We start from the raw sequence: 19,070 nt of genomic DNA on the forward strand, positions 1-19,070 counted from the left end.
ATATATATATATATATATATAGTATGTGTATGCAGTATTTGTGTATATAAAGTTATTCCATGAACGTTTTTACTTATCACTTTGGTCCTCTATAATTTTATTTGCCATTAGCAAAGTATTAATTATCGCTGGAAGACTCTTTGCTTTACAGAGCGATTATGATCGTGCCCCTCGAATCTCAACATTTCGCCTTGGGCCTGAACTCTACAAAAATTTGTATATCATGAGAAAAAAAAGGTGAATTTGCGCCATCGACTTTTTGCCTATATCAAAAAAACTATGAAAGTAACCTCGCAGTTGAGTTTCGAATGGGGTGAGGGTTCTAAAGCTAAAAGATATAGGAAAATTTAACAGTCAACTTTTTCCAAAGCTGGCTTAAGGCGATTTTCGTTAAAGTAGAAAGTCGGGTAGGCAGCCTTTAAATAGAATATGCAATTTCCAAACCTAGCGAACCTTTCTTAGGATTACTCTGAGCCAAACCGTGTTCGCTGAACATCCCAAAATTATTGTTGTTTGGCAGCCCTTCAACTTCGATGACGAAAGATTGCTTTCTGTTACCCGATAAAGCTTAAATTCATGGGAAAATTTCAAGCAAATCTTACAAGCGAAAAAGACAATGCCAACCAGCAAAGTAAGAAAAACTACTTCTTAATTTAATAAAAACAAGGCGTAATTTCCTACAAGCGAAGCATTTGAAGAAAAATAGCCAAAAACAACCATTACTTAAAAAATCTAAAAAAAAAGAAAATATATAAAAACTAAAAAAAAACAAGCTGCAACACACATGCTTACAATATACTATATGCTTACCTTTTATTAAGTACACCTATGTGTTCTACGGTGTAGTCACATCTTTTCGCAAAACATTTATGGTTTTCATTTTCATCCGCTCATAAGTCGATCATAATAAAAAGCCTTATTAATTATACGTAGTAACACAGGCTCTATTCTGTGAGACCAGTTGGTGCAGGTAAATCACCTGAAGAAGCTGATAGTCTTACATAACTATTTTTACTTATGCCAGTCTGAAACTATTTAAGGATAGACTAACGATCTGCCAAACGAGAGCTATACTCCGCCGTCCACAAGCGATTAAGCTGCCAAGTGGGTGGTATGACCAGCGGCCAATGTATCAAACGAATTTGTTCAGATACAGACATACTGCAGCCATGCAAAGAGCCGATATCACACAAAGTCGGCTTTTGCGACTAACCAAACGAGACCAACAGAAGAATACATATAAGCCCTTTTTAAGCGTGCGAGAGTTCTGTACGAAGCACGCACGACGAATGGTGAAAGGCAAAATAATGGGGCAAAAACACCCTCACTGAAAGGGGTTCGTATCGAAAGCGAATTCCTTTTGGCAAAGCGAACGCCGATAGCCAACGCATAAATGCGCTAATCCGATAATGCGACATTCCATTTCATCCCTACGCCTCAGGCCTTCGGTCAATGGGACAGGCCAAAACGGAAATAGAAGTGTCAATTTACTACTTTCACTATTTCTATCCCACTGCCCTGAATTCTTCACTTAAGCTTAGCGTCAAAATAGCGGGGGTTGTCTAGAAACCAAAACGCCTGGGCTATTTATTTGTATCCCTAGATTTCATACCAGAAATCCCCTCGCTTGTTGCATGCCTTGATGCCAATTTGACTTCTTTCCAGATGCCAAACAAAAAAAAAACCTATACGCAACGAACACGTTACGTTATAACTTCGTATCGATCAGACAGAATGCTGCTACTATACAGCTAAGCGCTGTTATTAGCAAAGTAGTTTGAATTGATAAGTTGACGGTCGGGTGATTTTAGATTGAAAGTTGTTATTAGTACTAGCGTGCAAAACAAATCCTCGACCGTTCCTCGCGGAACTCGACAGATTCACAACAGAAAGCAATGTTTGTCGAGAAAGAAACTAAGACTTTGAAGACTGTTGAGCGAAAAACACAATGTCTTTATTCAATCACGCCCGACCCGGTTTATTGGTCCGTGGCTCGTCGTACGCGAACGCAATGCCCGAGGGTCAAATAACCCTACCCAGGCCGGAGATCTACATACGTCTTGGCTGCTGCAAGCCAACGGTGACCAGATATACCATATGCTAATGTTACTAGCTGATTCATGCACAAAAATCAGGCAGACGATGCAGCGGGGGTCTACGCACCGAAGTGGTAGACAGTCCATTAAAAAAAAAGTTGCGTCAGTGAGCAGAATAGTCATTGCATAGGCAGCACCTATAGGAGCGCTGTTAATTTCGGAGGACACTAGCGTGTACGGGTGCGTGTCTTTGAGCGGAAGTCTGCTGCAGTCGTACAGACGACGGCTGGAGACAATTTATCAAAACTGTCACAACAAAAAAACAATTTTTCTAGAAATTCAACTGAATAGGGTCACTCTCGACCGACGCAATACCGCTTTAACCAATGATTCATCTTTTCGCTTGTACACTTTAGCAAACATACGACCTAACCCTCACTCTATTTTTGTATTATGATATAGCTGAATAAGAATAGTAGAGCAGGCGTAGAATAATAGACCCCTACGCTAGGGGCAAATCATACAGTGGTGCATATAAAAAAGAGCACAGGTTCTTCTTATCGAGCAGCGGTTTGTGCTTGCTATAGGCAAAAGGGTATGGAAAAACGTTTTACAAGCCACAACTGCGTGGAGTAGCAGTTGAGATAAAATAAGAACAAAATAAGTGAAATATTATTAGGTTAATGAAAGGCCGATGGAACATTCGTTTTTTTTTTTCAGCTAAAAAGTTGTCCATGACCAAGCTCGTGGCAACATACTCGTTTGTTTATCTTGTATCCACAGGCAACATTTCAGAGCATTTGAACGAATCTTCTGCACGCCACAAGAACTTTTGGAGTTAGTAATTTTTAACTGAGTTCCGCATTACTGAAAGATGAAAATAAGGTACTAGGGAGTGCGTGATGGTATTTGCTGTGTAGAATGAGTTCGAATGCTCATAGCTAAAATCAATGTCGGGGAAAACTTTTCGAAATCGGCTTACGAGTTAGTACCGAGTGTGCAGGTGGCACCTATAGCTTCGCAACTGATGAAAAAGTTTTTTAGGAAACCCTTACTTTGCAAAAAGCTGTTACGAGTGCAGGCCAAAATGTAGAAAAAAAAAAAAGAAAACAACTAGTTATGCTTAAGGATCCGAAAGTTACTTGTAGAAAGTTCATAAAAGAGTTAGTTAGAATTTCAGTTGTAAGCGATAAGACTTCCAGCTAGGACCGAGCCTAAGGACATGAACTTTGAGCAAATAAACATTTGTAAGCAACCATCCCAGGAGGACCTCAACGCGCTCGAAAGGGAAGAAGATTTCCTTCCAAAAACGAAAGCACAACTGCCTGAGCATAATTTTAGAGGCAGGGAAAATTCAGAACAATGCCATGGTTTCTATGCATGTTTTCTTCAAACCTCCGGAGAACTGGGCAAAATTAGTCCGTGTCGCATGGTTTTATTGCTAGTAGGAGGCAATAATAAAAAAAAAATTTGGTTTTGCTGTTTGTCCAAATGAGCTGAAGCTAGAAAAGCAAGTCCAACCAGTCATAAACTACCGCTCGTATCGCTTTCTTTTTGCTGAAAAACTTAACACCTATGTCGTTTTAGCCAATAAGTGAACTTCTTATACTCGCTCAAGTCTCCGTAAAGATCCTACCCGGATACTGAGGCGGGCTCACGCTTTCTCTGAGTCTCCTCAGAGTGGCTTCAGTCTGACAAAGAAAAGCTCAGATAATAAATCATGACCACTTCTAATTTTCAATGACAAGTTAGCAGGAGCAACGTTTAGAAGTACGTTGGCAAAAAAAAGAACGAAAGGCACTAAAGCCTTTTACATTAATTCAGCTACTCCATACCTCAAAGCAATGGCGAAAATCGAACAGACAACGAAGAATAGATCCGTTCTGTCTATCGGTCTTGATGTGAGGAAGACTTTTTAGAAGAGCAAAGGTCTCTAGAAACAACGAGAACTTCTCGAACGCTCGACAGCAGATAGCTGCCGGACATTTCCGCGCTCTGTCCTCCATTGTTTCTGCCGTTTGTAATCGACGATACCTACCAAACCTCCCTCTAAGTAAACTCACCTGACATAGTAGCCCAATTCATCGTTCATAGAAGCTCATTCTCTGCGTTCGATCCAACAGACATACGCTAAACTCTCTGTTCATCCCGACCCAGAATTATAGGTACCATTGTGTAGTGATTTTTATTATTATATTACAATGAAATAATTAACCCAGTATTGCATTATTTCGGCTCAATATCCGCAAAGTGTGTTCCATCATCCTGCGAATTCGAGCCTCACTGCATAGCTAATGCGTTGTATTGTACGTCCTAAAGTTCCACACACAAATATAGCCAGTTGCCACAATCAATATTAGACAGACAGTGTATAGGCTAATACAAACAATGGTTTGTGAAAGCCAAGCAAGTTCGGGGACATCCAGAGCTACAAACAAAAACAAACACATATCGGCTTACTTTTTTCTGTTGGCTTTATCGAATAGTCCGGTTCACTAGCTTATTTCTTTTTATCGTTTCTTGCTCCGTGCGTGCTTTCGCTTGAGTAACCTGATGATGCCGGCAATCAGCTGCCGGAAGCCATACGCACCAGACATAAAACACAAGAGCATAGCCTGGTGGATTGAACAATTCATTCCCTTCAAAAACGAGACTTCGTCCTCTCACACCTAGTCCTATCAATAAAAGGACAGTCTTCTCTCAGTGTACGGTCAAAAAGCTTAAGCACCCTGTGTAATTGGCCCCTCAAAATTATGCTCCGGAACAATTGTGAAGACGCAACGGCGGCGGCAGCTTGACAACAATGATGACTGAGGATGACCGGAACGTGTAAATCAACTAAAACGAAGACCCTGCATCAGCTTATCTCTTCGTAGTCTCGTCGACTATACGACACTTTCTTTTTCTCATTGGCAGTGTTAAATAGAAACGAAATAAATGGACCAGTGTCAAATGCGACCGGAACTGCAGATGTTGCAAGACACTATACACGTCACATTGATAAAAAAAATCCATCTGCGATGGCGTAGCGAATCGAGCCGACCGCAATCAACGGCCAACAATATGTCCTAGATGCACATATACGCGAAGCTCTTTATCGATGGCCTGCGATCGTTACCCATGATCGAACGTTTTTAACCTATTTTTGGCCCATCATCTTACAAAGCTCAGACCAACACATACAAGTTAATCGCCATGTTGAAATGATACTATGACATTTAGTGTTAATTGTATAGAATGAAGCGTCACAAGATCGATGTCACGAAACGGTTTGGGATTGTCTGTCCTGTACATGACAGCTGTGGCAACAGTCAGAAGAGTTTGCTATATATAAAATCTCCTAGCATCTGTCTTACATCATTACAGGAACGACGGCACCGAAGCGTTCGCATTGTTCAAGGCTTAAAGTTTTGTGGCAGTTCTTAGTAGTATCGATTATAACAAGTTCTCAAAACGTTCCCAAGCGCACTGTGAAATTGAAATACCCCGGGGTCTGGCTAAATACCGCGACAATATCTATGACCTCACAAATATCATACAGAAGAAATTGTTTCAAATATCCAAGTTCCATAGACAAGGAGCATACAACAGACGACATCTTGACCTGACCGAAAGGAAATGGCAGAGATTCGAAGTTAACCTAGATCTCAAGATACGGGACCCATATCACGTCTCAGGTCTTTTTCCAAGCCGACCAATGTCCGGAAATCCTCTTTCGTCTTACGAAAGCCAAGAGTACTATGTAAACCACATGCTAGCTGTCCAATAATCCGAAAACTCATTGTAAGCAAAAACCCTGTCATCATAGCTCGAATAAAAAAGTTTTTTTAGTAATGTCTGCGCTCACAGGACCAAAAGTTAGGCGTAACGAATGGATCTTCAACTTCGACCCAACAACTTGGAGAACAGCAATTCTAATCGAAATTATTATATATATATGTATATAATATAAAATATATCTAATATAAGTAATATATTAGAAAAGAACGTTCGTTGCAGTTATACAGTAAAAGTACTTAATCGTATAGAAGAGCTGTCGGGATAGAGGTAGGCTCAATTGGCCCTAATTTTGAATGGTAATGTAGTAAAGGGCAGCCTAATCGACTTCCGACCACATACGTTTACGGCTACAACCGTGCGAGCTTGAGCGTATCGCGGAGATTATTCATCCAGGAAAGAGAGATAGGTCCGACGCTATGGCTTGCTTCCCAAAAATTACATGCTTTAACAACGTGTTACAACAAACCAGGCATAGTGTTTAGCAGAAATCATTGTTATTGTTTAGCGTCCGACCTCATCCGAAATCGTTGGTCAGTTATGTGCGAGACTTCTACCCGACGCAGGACATTTTCACGAGTAAACAGAAAATTAGATATTGTCCGAAACGGGAACATCTTTCGCCGTTACTCTCTCTATACATCCACTTATTAACTATGATAGCGACAGTTATTTTGTGAACTGAATCCGATCGTATCAAGTTATTGTATTGGCCAAACGCCCCTGATCAATCAAGTTAAAATGCTCCCTTACAACTTCCGAAACATGGCAAATTACCGAATAGAGTAAAACATAACCGTCATCATACAGCTCATTTTTTTTCTGACCTTATAGTTCTTGTAGCTGCTAGATAGAACCGTATCAATCACTACATATTCATATCTAATCTAATCACTATTTCGTAAAGCTCCAAAGCGTGTTTCGATCTCTAAGAACGTGTACAGAAGCAGCGAAGTGGACAGAACACATATGGAAAACTGTGGAGTTCGCGTTTTGGCCAGACTATACATTCGCCGTTGCGTTCAATCTATCTCCTTCTCCTTCTGCTGAGACCGATGCAATTGGTCAAAACACGTGTTGCCCCTCATTGCCCAATTTTGCTTTCGTTATTAGCCGTAGATAGACTGGTTTCCGTCCAGACGCCTTGATCGCGGATGACCGCTAATGGTCTTCACATAATTTTAGGGCGATGCCCTCCAAAGCCCAATGGATGACTACATATATGCCCGTGTCTGCTACGTAATCGAAATGCTCCTACTTCCGATGGTGAACTATGGGTCAATGTTACAGCTGCATCTATTACGGTAATCAGCAGTGGTAGATCGGGCGCAATATATTCCCTACGATGCGATTGTGCAATCTATTCGTGGAATGGAATAGGTGAACTCGTTCGGTACGAGACGCCCCCACAGGCGGGTATACGGCGTATACGTGTGCTGAACTAAATTTGTCCTTCATATCGTGGAGCCGGCTTTGCAGCGTCTGGCCATTGCACGCACTGCAAAGGCCATTGAATACGTGCAAACGTTACTCGCAATCATTATCGAACAGACTGTTCTTAACCGCTGTAAAAGCCAGTGATTTTATACGTGCAGCGATAGGATATAGTATTAGTATAATGTAAACTCAGCAACAGAAGTCGCTTTAGCAGAGTTATTTTGTATTTTGCCATTGTAGCAGCACGATCACACGAATTATAATATATTCCGCAGTGAGACTATTTCGCTATCTAAAAGACACACTCCACAGGTTAGATAGGTAGTTATAGCTACGAAAAAATCTAGTTAATTAAAAACGGATCAAATTCTGAGGCGTCGATGTCATCGGCAAAAGCGGGAGTAATACGCTTCCCTACTCAGTGAGTCGTAACTTCCACAGAAGGGATGCCGTGTTAGGGGCGCAGTTCGTAACGTAAGTTAAGCAATTAAGTCATCGCTGGATCTTAGAAAACTTTAAAGAAGGTCGCTCATTCAACGCACTTCTGGACCACAAAGAATATCTTGTAACTGTTCACGACTTACGACCGGAGTGGCGAGCGAAACGTGCATAGAATTCATCGTACCCGGGAAGTAGGTGAACACCAAAAAGAATTTTATAAGAACATTCACACCTACTCTTTCAAACTTAGTACAACAATCTACTAACACATAAAAAATATATAGGCGCGACCTAGGACTGCTAGTTTTCTAAGTCGTTGATTGCGATCAAGCATAGCCGTCGAAACATGGGGCCTTCGAAAGGAGATCGTTTCACGAAACGTCTAATCTTCTTTACATCTATCTCTTTTGCTAAATGTTACGAGCAAACAGCTTCTTCATGTATCGTAAAGAACATACAGCTTCAGTATCTTCATATGCCTTTGTAATCTATCTTCTCTGTTTCAAGGTGGAGTCATACACCTTATTATACGAAAACCGTGTACAAAATAACTTGTTTCGTGCAATGTATGTAATTTATAGCATATTATAGCAGAGATTTGTATTCTATATTTATTCTCAATAACACGACGTGCGCTAAATACTTTTAACAGCCACCTAGCTGCCCTAAGCTCTCGCGCAAGTATGCAAATTTTCGATACTGCCAAACTTACCATTGTCATGCCGCATAATATGATCGTACATATCTCCTCCATCACCGAATTCAAGAATAAGGTAGAGCTTCGTCTGTGTGTCGATTACCTCGTAAAGGCGGACAACGTGCGGGTGTTGAACTAACTTCATACATCTAACTTCCTGTAATCAACAAAGGTACTTAGGTGCTTAGTTAGTGCCCGGCAAAGTAGCTACCGATCGGAAATGGCTACATCATTCACATCCGAGATATTCACCACTATCATTTTTTTTTCTCGACATGTTTAACAGATAAAAAAAAACTGCGATTGATAAGCCATCTCACACACATTAATCTAATAGAATACTTTTATTGTGCTTAATATCGCTGACAGATCGGGGCCTCCCGGGGCACTCGTGGGCAACGAAACTAGTCACGTTCGAAATAGCACAAATAGACGAGCTGGCGGCATTGAGCTTCAGGCCAGCAACACCAGTCGGCCGAGGCTACCCGACCGGAGAACGACAAATTCATGGCAGTCGCTTCCAGTGAGTCTGAAGCAAAAACAGGTAACAATTTGGCAATCATCCCTTCTTGTGCTGACCGGCGACCAAGGCAAACAACATGGCCACCCAAAACTAACCCTGCGCTTGCCAAAATAATATGTTTTTACCCGTCAGTCGTTATCATCTCGTGCTGTTCCGTCGGTCCGTTGGCAAAAAGGCACCGAGGGTTATTCCACACTTCTTTGCGTCCACACACCGCGGCGTTATCTTTCAAAGTAGTTTTGCTCAGGAAAAGAAGCCGAAAGAAAGTCAAGCTAGTCGAGGTATGAGCGTATTTCGGCAGTCGCGTATTCGTAATTAACAAGTTATAATCGACCGTGCATCTAGCCGTGTTAACAACGGCGATCGAGGGGCTTGCTATCAGCGATTAGGGTGGAGGAAAGACCCACATCGCTCGTGCGCTAAATCGATACTTTAATGAATGTCAAAACGCCTCACAGCCTGGAAAAGAAGCGATGTATCGATACGTTTGTGCTTCGGAGATCCCGGATTCATCTTATTTTTAGTGTGTTCGTCGTTAGATATGCATATAGGCATCTGAAGACTTCCGCAATAGATCAATTAATACGTCTATAATTAGAGGTGTGTAAGCAGTTAGTTCCTCTTTATATATTTGATCAATTGTGCACTAGAAATGAATTGTAGTCTATAAAATTAACAACGACAATTTGTTTTACTCATTAAGCATTCGCCCTATCTTCAATAACTGTTTGATCTATACGAATGACACACTATACTAATGCCTTTAAGTTAAGGCGTAAAAATATTTTTCTTCAGCTGATCGATCGCCATATCTATATATATATATGCGTGTCACATAAAATTTATTTGTACCGTATGAAGATACATAGGGCCGGAGGTTGCGTGCCAACGCTTAGTCGGTAATGTAGCTCCTTGAGCATATTCTGGTCGGTGTCTACTCTTCCTCGGTTCGGTTGACTTATATCAAATCGACAATCAAAGCTGAGAATTCCTTGTCAAAATCCCTAGCTTGTTGAGATCCTTTCCCCGACAACAAAACGGACCCACGAAAGACATCAAATACGAATAGAAAGCTGTACTAGATGATTCGTCAGACGTAAAGGCAGCGTTGGCCACGGCGGCACTACTGGTAAAGGCGCACGAGCGCTTCCACAGTAGCAGCCACAAAATGTAGGGACTATTAGTGCCTGTACTGATTCACTTTCACCATCTTCGGTCGTCGGAAGCGGATAGGCCAATGGCCGTAAAATATCAAACAACAAAAGTGACATTAGATTTATAACATTCATTCCGCTATAACTTACCGAATGCGAACGGACATTCAGCATTGAAGGGCATACAAAAATGTCTGCAGTTGCCGTTACAAACAAAATAGTATGTTATTCCAGAATTTTTTTTTTTAGACATGATATCGTTAGTAGGGAAAACAAAGCAAAAGCTATAAACTTTTTTCACAATGACGTGAATGATATACGGGGAAAAGTACGTCGGCGTGTTAAAACCTATGAACCTACATATGAACACTGTCAAAAAGCGATAAAAACCCTCAAAGAAACGCCCCATATTCCAAGTTGCTAATGATATTATCTTCATGTTTGTTCCTATTAATGAGTGTGTCGTATTTTGAATACTTAATCGAGCAATTCAGCTTTTTTTTTTTTTAGCAATTTAGAGTGAAACACACAATGTGTTTGATGTTATTATTCTGTCGGGCGGTACTTCACTTTAACGACACAAACATTAACTAACAAAAGGCGAACGTCAAGTAAAAGGCCAGCCTTGTCCCCGGAGGTGTAGTCATATAGCTTCACTCGCCAATTTTCAAGCAGAAACTAGAAAATTTTTCCATCTTTTAAATAAAAAAGAAAAAGCACTGAGTGCAGAGTTGTAACTACGATTGTTTGTGAGCACTTTTAATATATATATATATATATATATATATATATATGTATATATATATATATATATATAACAGTTTACCACTGCTACCTTAAATGTCACAGCGTTCGATTTCCCTTTAAATTAACAAATATAAATGAGTAGAAAAGATCATCCCGTGGCGCTTTGTCATGGCCGTCTCACAAGATTAACTTTTTCGGATGTTTATAGGATGGAAAATGGTCGTCCGGTTCAAGGGCAATTGCAAGGCCACACGCAGCGAGAATGGCTTGAGGAAGGCATCAGGGTGCAGCTATCCAGCATCCGCCAAACACACTCTCTCAAGCTCTCTCCCTCTCTAAAGCTTTTCCCTAACAGCAACACAAACCGCTTAGCAATAGCTAAATAGCAACGATGCAATTCTGTAAAAAATTCCCATGCAATTTGTCATTAAAACACCCCTGCGTACACTGGAACCGAAATGTTTTTTTTTGTCAAGTTTTATCATCGTTATTCCCAGAGGAAGGCCATTATTAAAATTAACTCGGGTATCCTTTCCGAAGCAGTTCGACGGCATTCGATTCCAAGGATCATTATGCTTCCAATCGCAAGCAAACAGAGAAAGCCTTAGAAAATTAGAGTCTAGAAAAGTCAAAATAGTTACGAAAATAAATATATGTTCCATATTATTGGAGCTGAGAAAAAAGAAAGGAAATCAGAATTCGTAATTAACTCATATATTATAATCTTGTCCTTTCTGTATAGCATCTATAGTCTCGATTGTGAAACCTTTCCCTGCGCTTTCAAGCTTGGCTTGGGACTAGTTTACGGATTCGTTATTTAAGGCTATGAAGAAATTATACCTCAAGGCGTACCTCGTTGTTATAAACAATTACATCATTACATAGGCCTTAACATATCCGGTTATTAGCCCTACAACTGATGATACTGTCACGCTTGCCTACACAGCATGGGTGACAGTGCTTGGAAAAGTGCTTATTTAAATCTCTTTCAGCCTCAAGCCGAATGTCTATTTCGTTGAATTGAAACAAAGTTTCTATTCAGCGTAACTTGCACGATATAGGCCAACTAAATGTTACCATATTTAGGTGTATCTTACGCGTTATCAGCATTACAAATCAAAGCAAATTGCTATTTGTAATGCTTCGATCGTGCCGCAGAACAAAAGAAGGATCAATTGGCAATGGAAGGACTATCGCGACAAGGCGCAGTCTACGAGGATATGCCAACAAACCTTGCCCGCTTTTTACGTAGACATTCAGACCTCTCATCTACATTCAGTGCCTTTGAGGAACACTTTCTGATGGTTTGTACCGACAGACACATTACTTGATCGAACAGTGGCTGCCGGTCAGCGAAGAAATCGTTGCCTCGATAGTCAGACAAGGACCCTACAGATATGTACCACTTAGGTTAACTTGCTCGTACCCTCGGGTCGGAAGGCGAGCACGTCCGCAACACGAATGGCCAATCTAAATAACAACCTTAGGCACATGTCTGTTTAGAAGACTAGCTTATAGAACGACCTGAAACGTTACCCAATAGAATAACACTGTATCTTACAAATGTCACGATGTACAAGATCCAGCACAGCTGTAAAGCGACCTGAAATGCCGAGAAATCTCGTCACCAAGATCAACTAACGTTTATTCGTAACGTGACGTGTTTGACAAACCACTAATAACCACCACGCTATGTGATGTAGATGATTCGCTAATATAAAATTTAAAATCCAACTCTTTACACTGCTTTATGCAAAATTGATCTTATCATCCATAGCTGACATGTGATAGGACAATTACTTAATATGCCATAAGGAACGGGTAACTAGAAAGAGAAGTGAAAGCTTTTTTTACAAGTTCTACCTGTGGACGATCGTGCTAGGTTTCATCAGTGAACAGCTTACATGACCTTATCAAGCATTGCCTTCCATAGCTCATATATCCAAACTAGGTAGCCATAGGTTAGGGGTGTTTTTACAACAAGGATGACGCAAGCTAGCCTCTTTGTCAACGCTTAGGTAACGAGGTCTAGAACGCATAGACCCAAAAGCGCTGTTGTGCACCACACGTACATCGGCGAGAATCGGAAGTAGCAGTCTGCAGAAGCTATACATTATTCCTTGCACATTTTGTTATCCACCAAGGAATCGGATGTAGCAGAGAATCCATTGTATTCTCATACGCTTACCGTCCGGCGATTACATCTGCTATGGCAGTACATTTTAAAGTAAATAAAGTATGTCATCTCGTTGGCTATAGAAAGAGAAAAACAAAGATTTCGTCGCCCCGCCGCCACCAGACAGTAACTTACGGGATATTTACTGTACATGGAAAATATAACAAGTTAGAAATAAAGTGGGCATTTTATTTCTAACTCCCTTCAGTACTCGGAAAAAATTCATCCGATGGCTCCCGTGACGAATGCTGAATAATATTCCTATATGTTATGCAATGGTAAATCAGTTTATTAAGCTATATATGTCAAGTGACTTTCCAAATTTGTTTGCTACACTTATCTTGTCAGTGCAGCAAAATTGATAGTTCTAGCTGGTAAGATGTCGAGGTGAGTCAATTCTTTCTTGAGAGGAAGTTCTCTTCAGGGTCGGCGATTGGTCTTCAGATATCCCAGAATAACAATGGTCTACTTTTCTTTATACTGATAAAAGCCCACGCTGCTAGGTACGTACAAGCAGTTAGGTCCTAAAACAAGTAATAAACTGATTTTTTAAGACTATGTTATAGTGCGTTTACCATGTTTTAACGGTAGTAAACCTAGACGAAGTAGCGTCTCTCTCCCTCCCTCTCTCTCTCTCTCTCTCTCTCAATTTCTAATCGTATGAATGCTATAGGGAATATCAACTGATGCAAAGATATCTACGGTAGCACAAAATGTATCGCCAAGGTTCTCAGCACATAAATGAGCATTAGAAGAATGACTTATGCAGACATAGCATTAGCTGGTACGTACACACGTACTTCAGTTGTACTTCGCGTGTCTGCGCAAGCTGAATACAATGAAAAGCACGCCAGAATAACCGACGGACATTTTCAAGTAGGGTGTATCAGTAAGCTGAGATTATCGAGTAAGAGAGATACCTCGCTTTACTAACTGAAACACTGTCATTTTAAAGTAACAGCTTCCAACATCGCATTGCTCGATAACGGTTTAAACCGTGTGCCTTTTACCCCCATGTCCTCATCCTTCCGATGGATATTTGCGCAGCTTACTCAGTTCCCTTTCATAATGATGATATGCATTGAACTTGCTTTGGATAGGTGATTTCTTCTGTTTAGCTAGTCATAACGCCCAAAAAATATACTGGAGATTCTAAGTGAGCTATGATTTAAATATCTTTTTATAGATAACATTTTACGGTCAGAGAGAGCCAGCAATGAATACTAAACCTAGAACCATCTCGCACAAGACTAAAAAACCCCCGCTAATGTAGTATAGAGAGAAAAATATCCAGCCATTGCTAACCTACCTCCAATTACAAGTTAATGCAGTTATATTTAGTTCATCAACTTTTTAAAGAAAATTGATGTGTAGTCTCTTTTATCTACGTATTTGTATAACACAAAAGTTTGAAACTTTGAAGCATTTTCTAACGGTTGTACTAAATCCATTCCATGTGCGGATACTTTCTTCAATGAACCATTATAAGTAACTAAAGTCACTTTAGTTTTATTTACTCTTATTTATTTATTTATAAATGCATTCTCGAGTGTTATCGGTGATAGTTTTCGGCCTGGAGTAATAATGCAAGATGCCAACAAGGATGGTTATCTTTAGTAAACGAAACATCAATATATACATAGGGCTCAAGGAGTCTTCAAGCACGAACCGCAGCTATGAATACATTATCAGAACGAAAGATTTTCTGCAACGAGTTTACAGCGCGCCGCACACTAAACAATAATATGATTTCTGACAAGGAGAGGAAAATAACTGAAAAGAAATACCGTATTTAAGAAGACATTACGATCGCTTACACAGTGTCACGGTACTTGTACGTAAAAATTTTCATCCGTCGATCATTTTTTAAGATTTAGTTCAGGCGACGTTTTACAGGGAAACGGTTTTCCCTGCAAGCGTATTAAAAACTTCAACTAGAAATACTTTACCATTAACAATAATCATAGCATATTTAAGCACACGTATGTATCACCTAAACTCTACTGTTTATCATTTCACTAAAAGCCAATAGCGCCGTTATGATCATGTGCTAAGTTCGAGGTTGTTAAGTTTGGTTCTAATACTTAGCTATGTTCACTCGGACAATATACATACTTGACCACCATGTTGAATAAACACAAGTCTTGATTTCGTATTTCGTTTCCAAGGAAAAACAAAGAGAATCAATGGCCATTGCGAATCGTGTATTCAGGTCGGACGTGTCATAAGCACTTTACTATGCACGGATGTGTCTTTAATCCATATGCCTGCATGTCATGAATGCCGTCGGCGACACGGACATGAGAAAACATGCATCAGATCATACTAGTCTATATCACCAATGCGGTATGCTGAAGTCGAAGGAGGAATCCGACGCACAGCTACCTGAAACGACTACACACAGGTCTGATCCCTGTAAAAACACGGTGTTTCCTATAAAGCGCTGTGGACGCCAAGCAAATGATCAATAATCGTCTCAATCGCACATAAGCGATATTACATTCAAATTTATTTCCAGTTGTAAAAGGTGTGCGTACTAATATACTCTACGGAAATAATCATAGATTTTTCTGCGGTGCCAGTATTGCACCCCGATGAACCATTTTTGCCATTTTAAATGACGAAATCTATTTGTCGGCTATAGGGGATGGCGCACTTCGGCATCATGGGATCATTATTAACACAACGGTTAGCACTGGATGACAGGATCAAGCCATTTGATGATTTCCTAGGTTTCTTTCAGAATCTTTAGGCAATAATTTCTAAACTTTTCAGCTTCCTCAATTCTCCGCAGGCTCTAACATGGGTGTTTTTACATTACCTTTTTTATACAAAAGTATTTGCCTATTCGTCTTTTTCTGTATGCCAGCACACATAATATGGGAATTTAACACTCAGCTGAGATCAACGTCTATTATTTGCTGAATCAGAGTCATTGTTCAGCGCTAGCTCATAACTTTTCGTTGTTTAATATGTTTTTGCCGTATTGTATTTTATCGTTCTCCATTTTTTCTTCGCCTTCGGAGACTTCTTCGCCTGATATCATCCTAAGAGTGCAGTCACCATTCAAGCACTTAGCTGTTTCGACATAGAGTTCATTATGGTTATCAACTTCGAAGCACGCTGTCTTGGTACCTAACAAAAAAATTTTCATAAAACTGTAACGATCTTTCTTGTGGGGCCAGAATGCCCCGCGCTGTGGCCCCAGCGAAAACGAAATAGATACCCTAAGCTCATGACGTTTGTTGAATAGCCCGCGCCATGGGTTCGACCGTGTTCTAAGTGACCCTGTATATTATCGAGCTTCGTGTATTTCTTGTTAAACTACTCTACTTGCATATAACACTTTTTCCCTAACGAAATAACAGTTCCTTTTCTAATACTTCTATGACTTCTTTTTAACCCGATGGAATAGATAACTTTTTGTTCATCAAGTATACAGATTATGCGTTCCCTTGCGCAACACAAAACCCATTTTACGCCGGCGCAAACAACTTCCCTTTAGGCGCCAGTTAGGTGTCTTCATATGAATGTTGACCTCTATCAGACACCGGAACTACCCATAGATAACTCATTTTGTCGCTGCTTCAGTTTGCTATTACTGCTCGGTCTGTTTGTTCTTTACTCCTGTTTGAGGCGTCGTACGTGAATAGCCAGACGGCCTCTGCCGAAACCACCTTCACACCGCGCGTCGACCCTGTGCATCATCATCCACACTCAGCCCTCCCGTCCATCGGTTCGTCTACCGTCGCAGAGACTGGTAGCCTTTCTAACCGACTGAGACGCCTTGTCTCGTTTTAAGCTAGCTCACTTTATGAATGAAGAGCGCCGATCGCGCACCAAGCAGTCTCCTATCGCGTGATCTCGAAAGTGCCAAACCTTTTTCTCTCTTTCAATGCGGTATGTTCTCTGTGCTGTAATCAGGCCTTCTCGCCTGTGATCGCACACAAGTCCTCTCTGTAAATCGTCAGCTATTTGTATTACCTGTTTTATGATAATGAGTTCTACAGTAGTAGAATGAACTGCGTCGGGTCGCATCGTGCAAACGTGGTTTAGACTGCATCGACTAAGCTGGTTCCTTTTGAATAAGCAAATCGACATAATGTAATGATGAAATAAAATGCTCGATCCCTGTTAGACTCGGTGTCTCGACGCTGGCGGGCAACAGGGAAACATGCGCTGGCAAGTACCGGACAGCTAGCTAGTATTGAATCTTGCAGCTTTTCTGCTTCAGCGTTATCTTCTTTGAACCTCTAACCGACTGAAGCTACGTCGTGCCAGCAACGGCGTCTGTGATAGCATGCAAGGCACAATGTGTCGAGGTGTTGTGAACAAGTTCCTTTCTTTATATGTCTCACCCATGGGTCTACTATTCCAAATACTATACCGACCTTATTTGCCTGCAGATTTGTTAATGCGTGACCGGTTCACTCAATGACCAGCTTGTTTTTATATGTAAATTGCACCTTTGAGGGTATCTACGCATACGCCTATAACGAGTCATCAAGAACAGAATCACTAACAGTACAGACCGAAACAGTAGCGACGCTAGGTCTGGCTTCTGTGAATCTCTATTTTTAGTTACGGTACTCACACATATACATTCAAATAAGTACTCCTGACTGCAAATTTTTACGTTGCCTTATGTATTTAGAGCATCCTGATCTGCCCCATTCGAGTTATCACGACACAGTGCGTCGTTCGTGTAGACGCTTGCTTCTTTAGCGATAAAAGGGTACGCGTCTTTTTTTTAGTCATATATAGCAGACAATGGCAGATCAACAAATCTGTTAGCTGGCCTGACGTACTGTGCCATTTCTACAAATAATACATACTGACGTATGCGGTCCAAACGAGTTGTATCGTGTGGGGCTAGAGAAAAGGAAATCGAAGTCGTTGTTGTACGCCACGTTGTCGAAAACTTTCTTAGCTGCCAACAACAACTGCCTGAATGATTATGTCCTAATATTAAATAGGGCACGAAGAGCTTGTCGGAAAAAACTTCAAAATAACTCCGACGAAACACAATTGCATATATTTATATTCGTCCTTTTTCTTTTTATTACAAGCTTCATATATTTAGTATTTTTCTTTGATGCGGTATCGATAAGGTGGGCTACCTTAGCTTTCTTGGAGCTATTTCTGAGATGGGTGCTAAGATAGTTTTCTGAGACTTGTCCACCATCTGTGAAATATTACTATGAACCAAAGAAAGGGGTTCTACATTAAAAAATGCGACACGTCGACTAAGAACATTATTAGGCCAAATGTATGCGAACAAGTGGCTAAAACCTAGGTATAAAGCGCATAATTGATATAAAGAAGCCCACCTTTGTTCATACTATATTCAATGTAAAATCGTAAATATGTAAAGTTTGCAATAAATAAACATTTACGCTAAATTAATTTAGTTGTGTCTTTCTGCCGTTATTTGGAGGTTACTTGTGACCAGGTAACCATCCCCCTGTAGCGGTACAGAAGTTCCTTAGGCATCTACTCAGTCGACCCGGTTTTGTATGGGCTACGAAAACTAGAGTCCTCTGGACACGTCCCGCTCTCGATCACGATCTAATTTATACATTTATGATAGTGTAACTTTTCACGATCGCGTTCTATACAGTTTTCCCTGTGTTCTTCCGGATTTCTATTTCGCACTGCACGATGCCGCCACAACAGGGCGTTGGCTCGCCATAACATCGTACCGAACGTGACCTTGCTACACAGCGTTTTCGCCAACGCCCGCAGGCAAACGGCGAAAAGTGACACTTGCGAGAAACATTGAGGGTTTTTAACTCAGGACAGTTTTGATAAATGGTCCGGCTCCGTGGCCTGAAAGGGGACACAATCTCCCGACGAGCCAGAAACACCCCACTAGCTTGCAATTGTCATGATACGTAGAGCAATGGAGTAGTTTGTACGATAGCTTGACATTGTTATGCAAAGCTTTATCTTGGATTTGCCCAGCAATGGGTGGGAAATGTGCTAATCATCTGTTTTGTGGTCTCGGCTGCTTAGTGATGTTGACGGCAATAGAAACGTCCCATTATTCTTCCGCATCTTTGCTCATAAAACGTTATAATAT

General features: G+C 40.7%; 1 protein-coding gene across 3 annotated transcripts in view; it reads right to left on the bottom strand.

The window, feature by feature from the left end:
- Snrk (SNF related kinase) overlaps positions 1 to 19,070 on the bottom strand; it is a 103,658-nt gene that overhangs the window by 22,628 nt on the left and 61,960 nt on the right. For all 3 annotated transcript variants that reach the window (XM_022831580.2, XM_022831579.2, XM_022831578.2), the window contains exon 3: positions 8,404 to 8,545. In XM_022831580.2, the coding sequence (XP_022687315.1) occupies positions 8,404 to 8,545 (142 nt within the window). The remainder of the gene's footprint in view (positions 1 to 8,403; positions 8,546 to 19,070) is intronic.

Source organism: Varroa jacobsoni, unplaced genomic scaffold, assembly GCF_002532875.2.
Source record: "Varroa jacobsoni isolate VJ856 unplaced genomic scaffold, vjacob_1.0 scaffold_340, whole genome shotgun sequence".
NCBI classification, from domain to species: domain Eukaryota; kingdom Metazoa; phylum Arthropoda; class Arachnida; order Mesostigmata; family Varroidae; genus Varroa; species Varroa jacobsoni.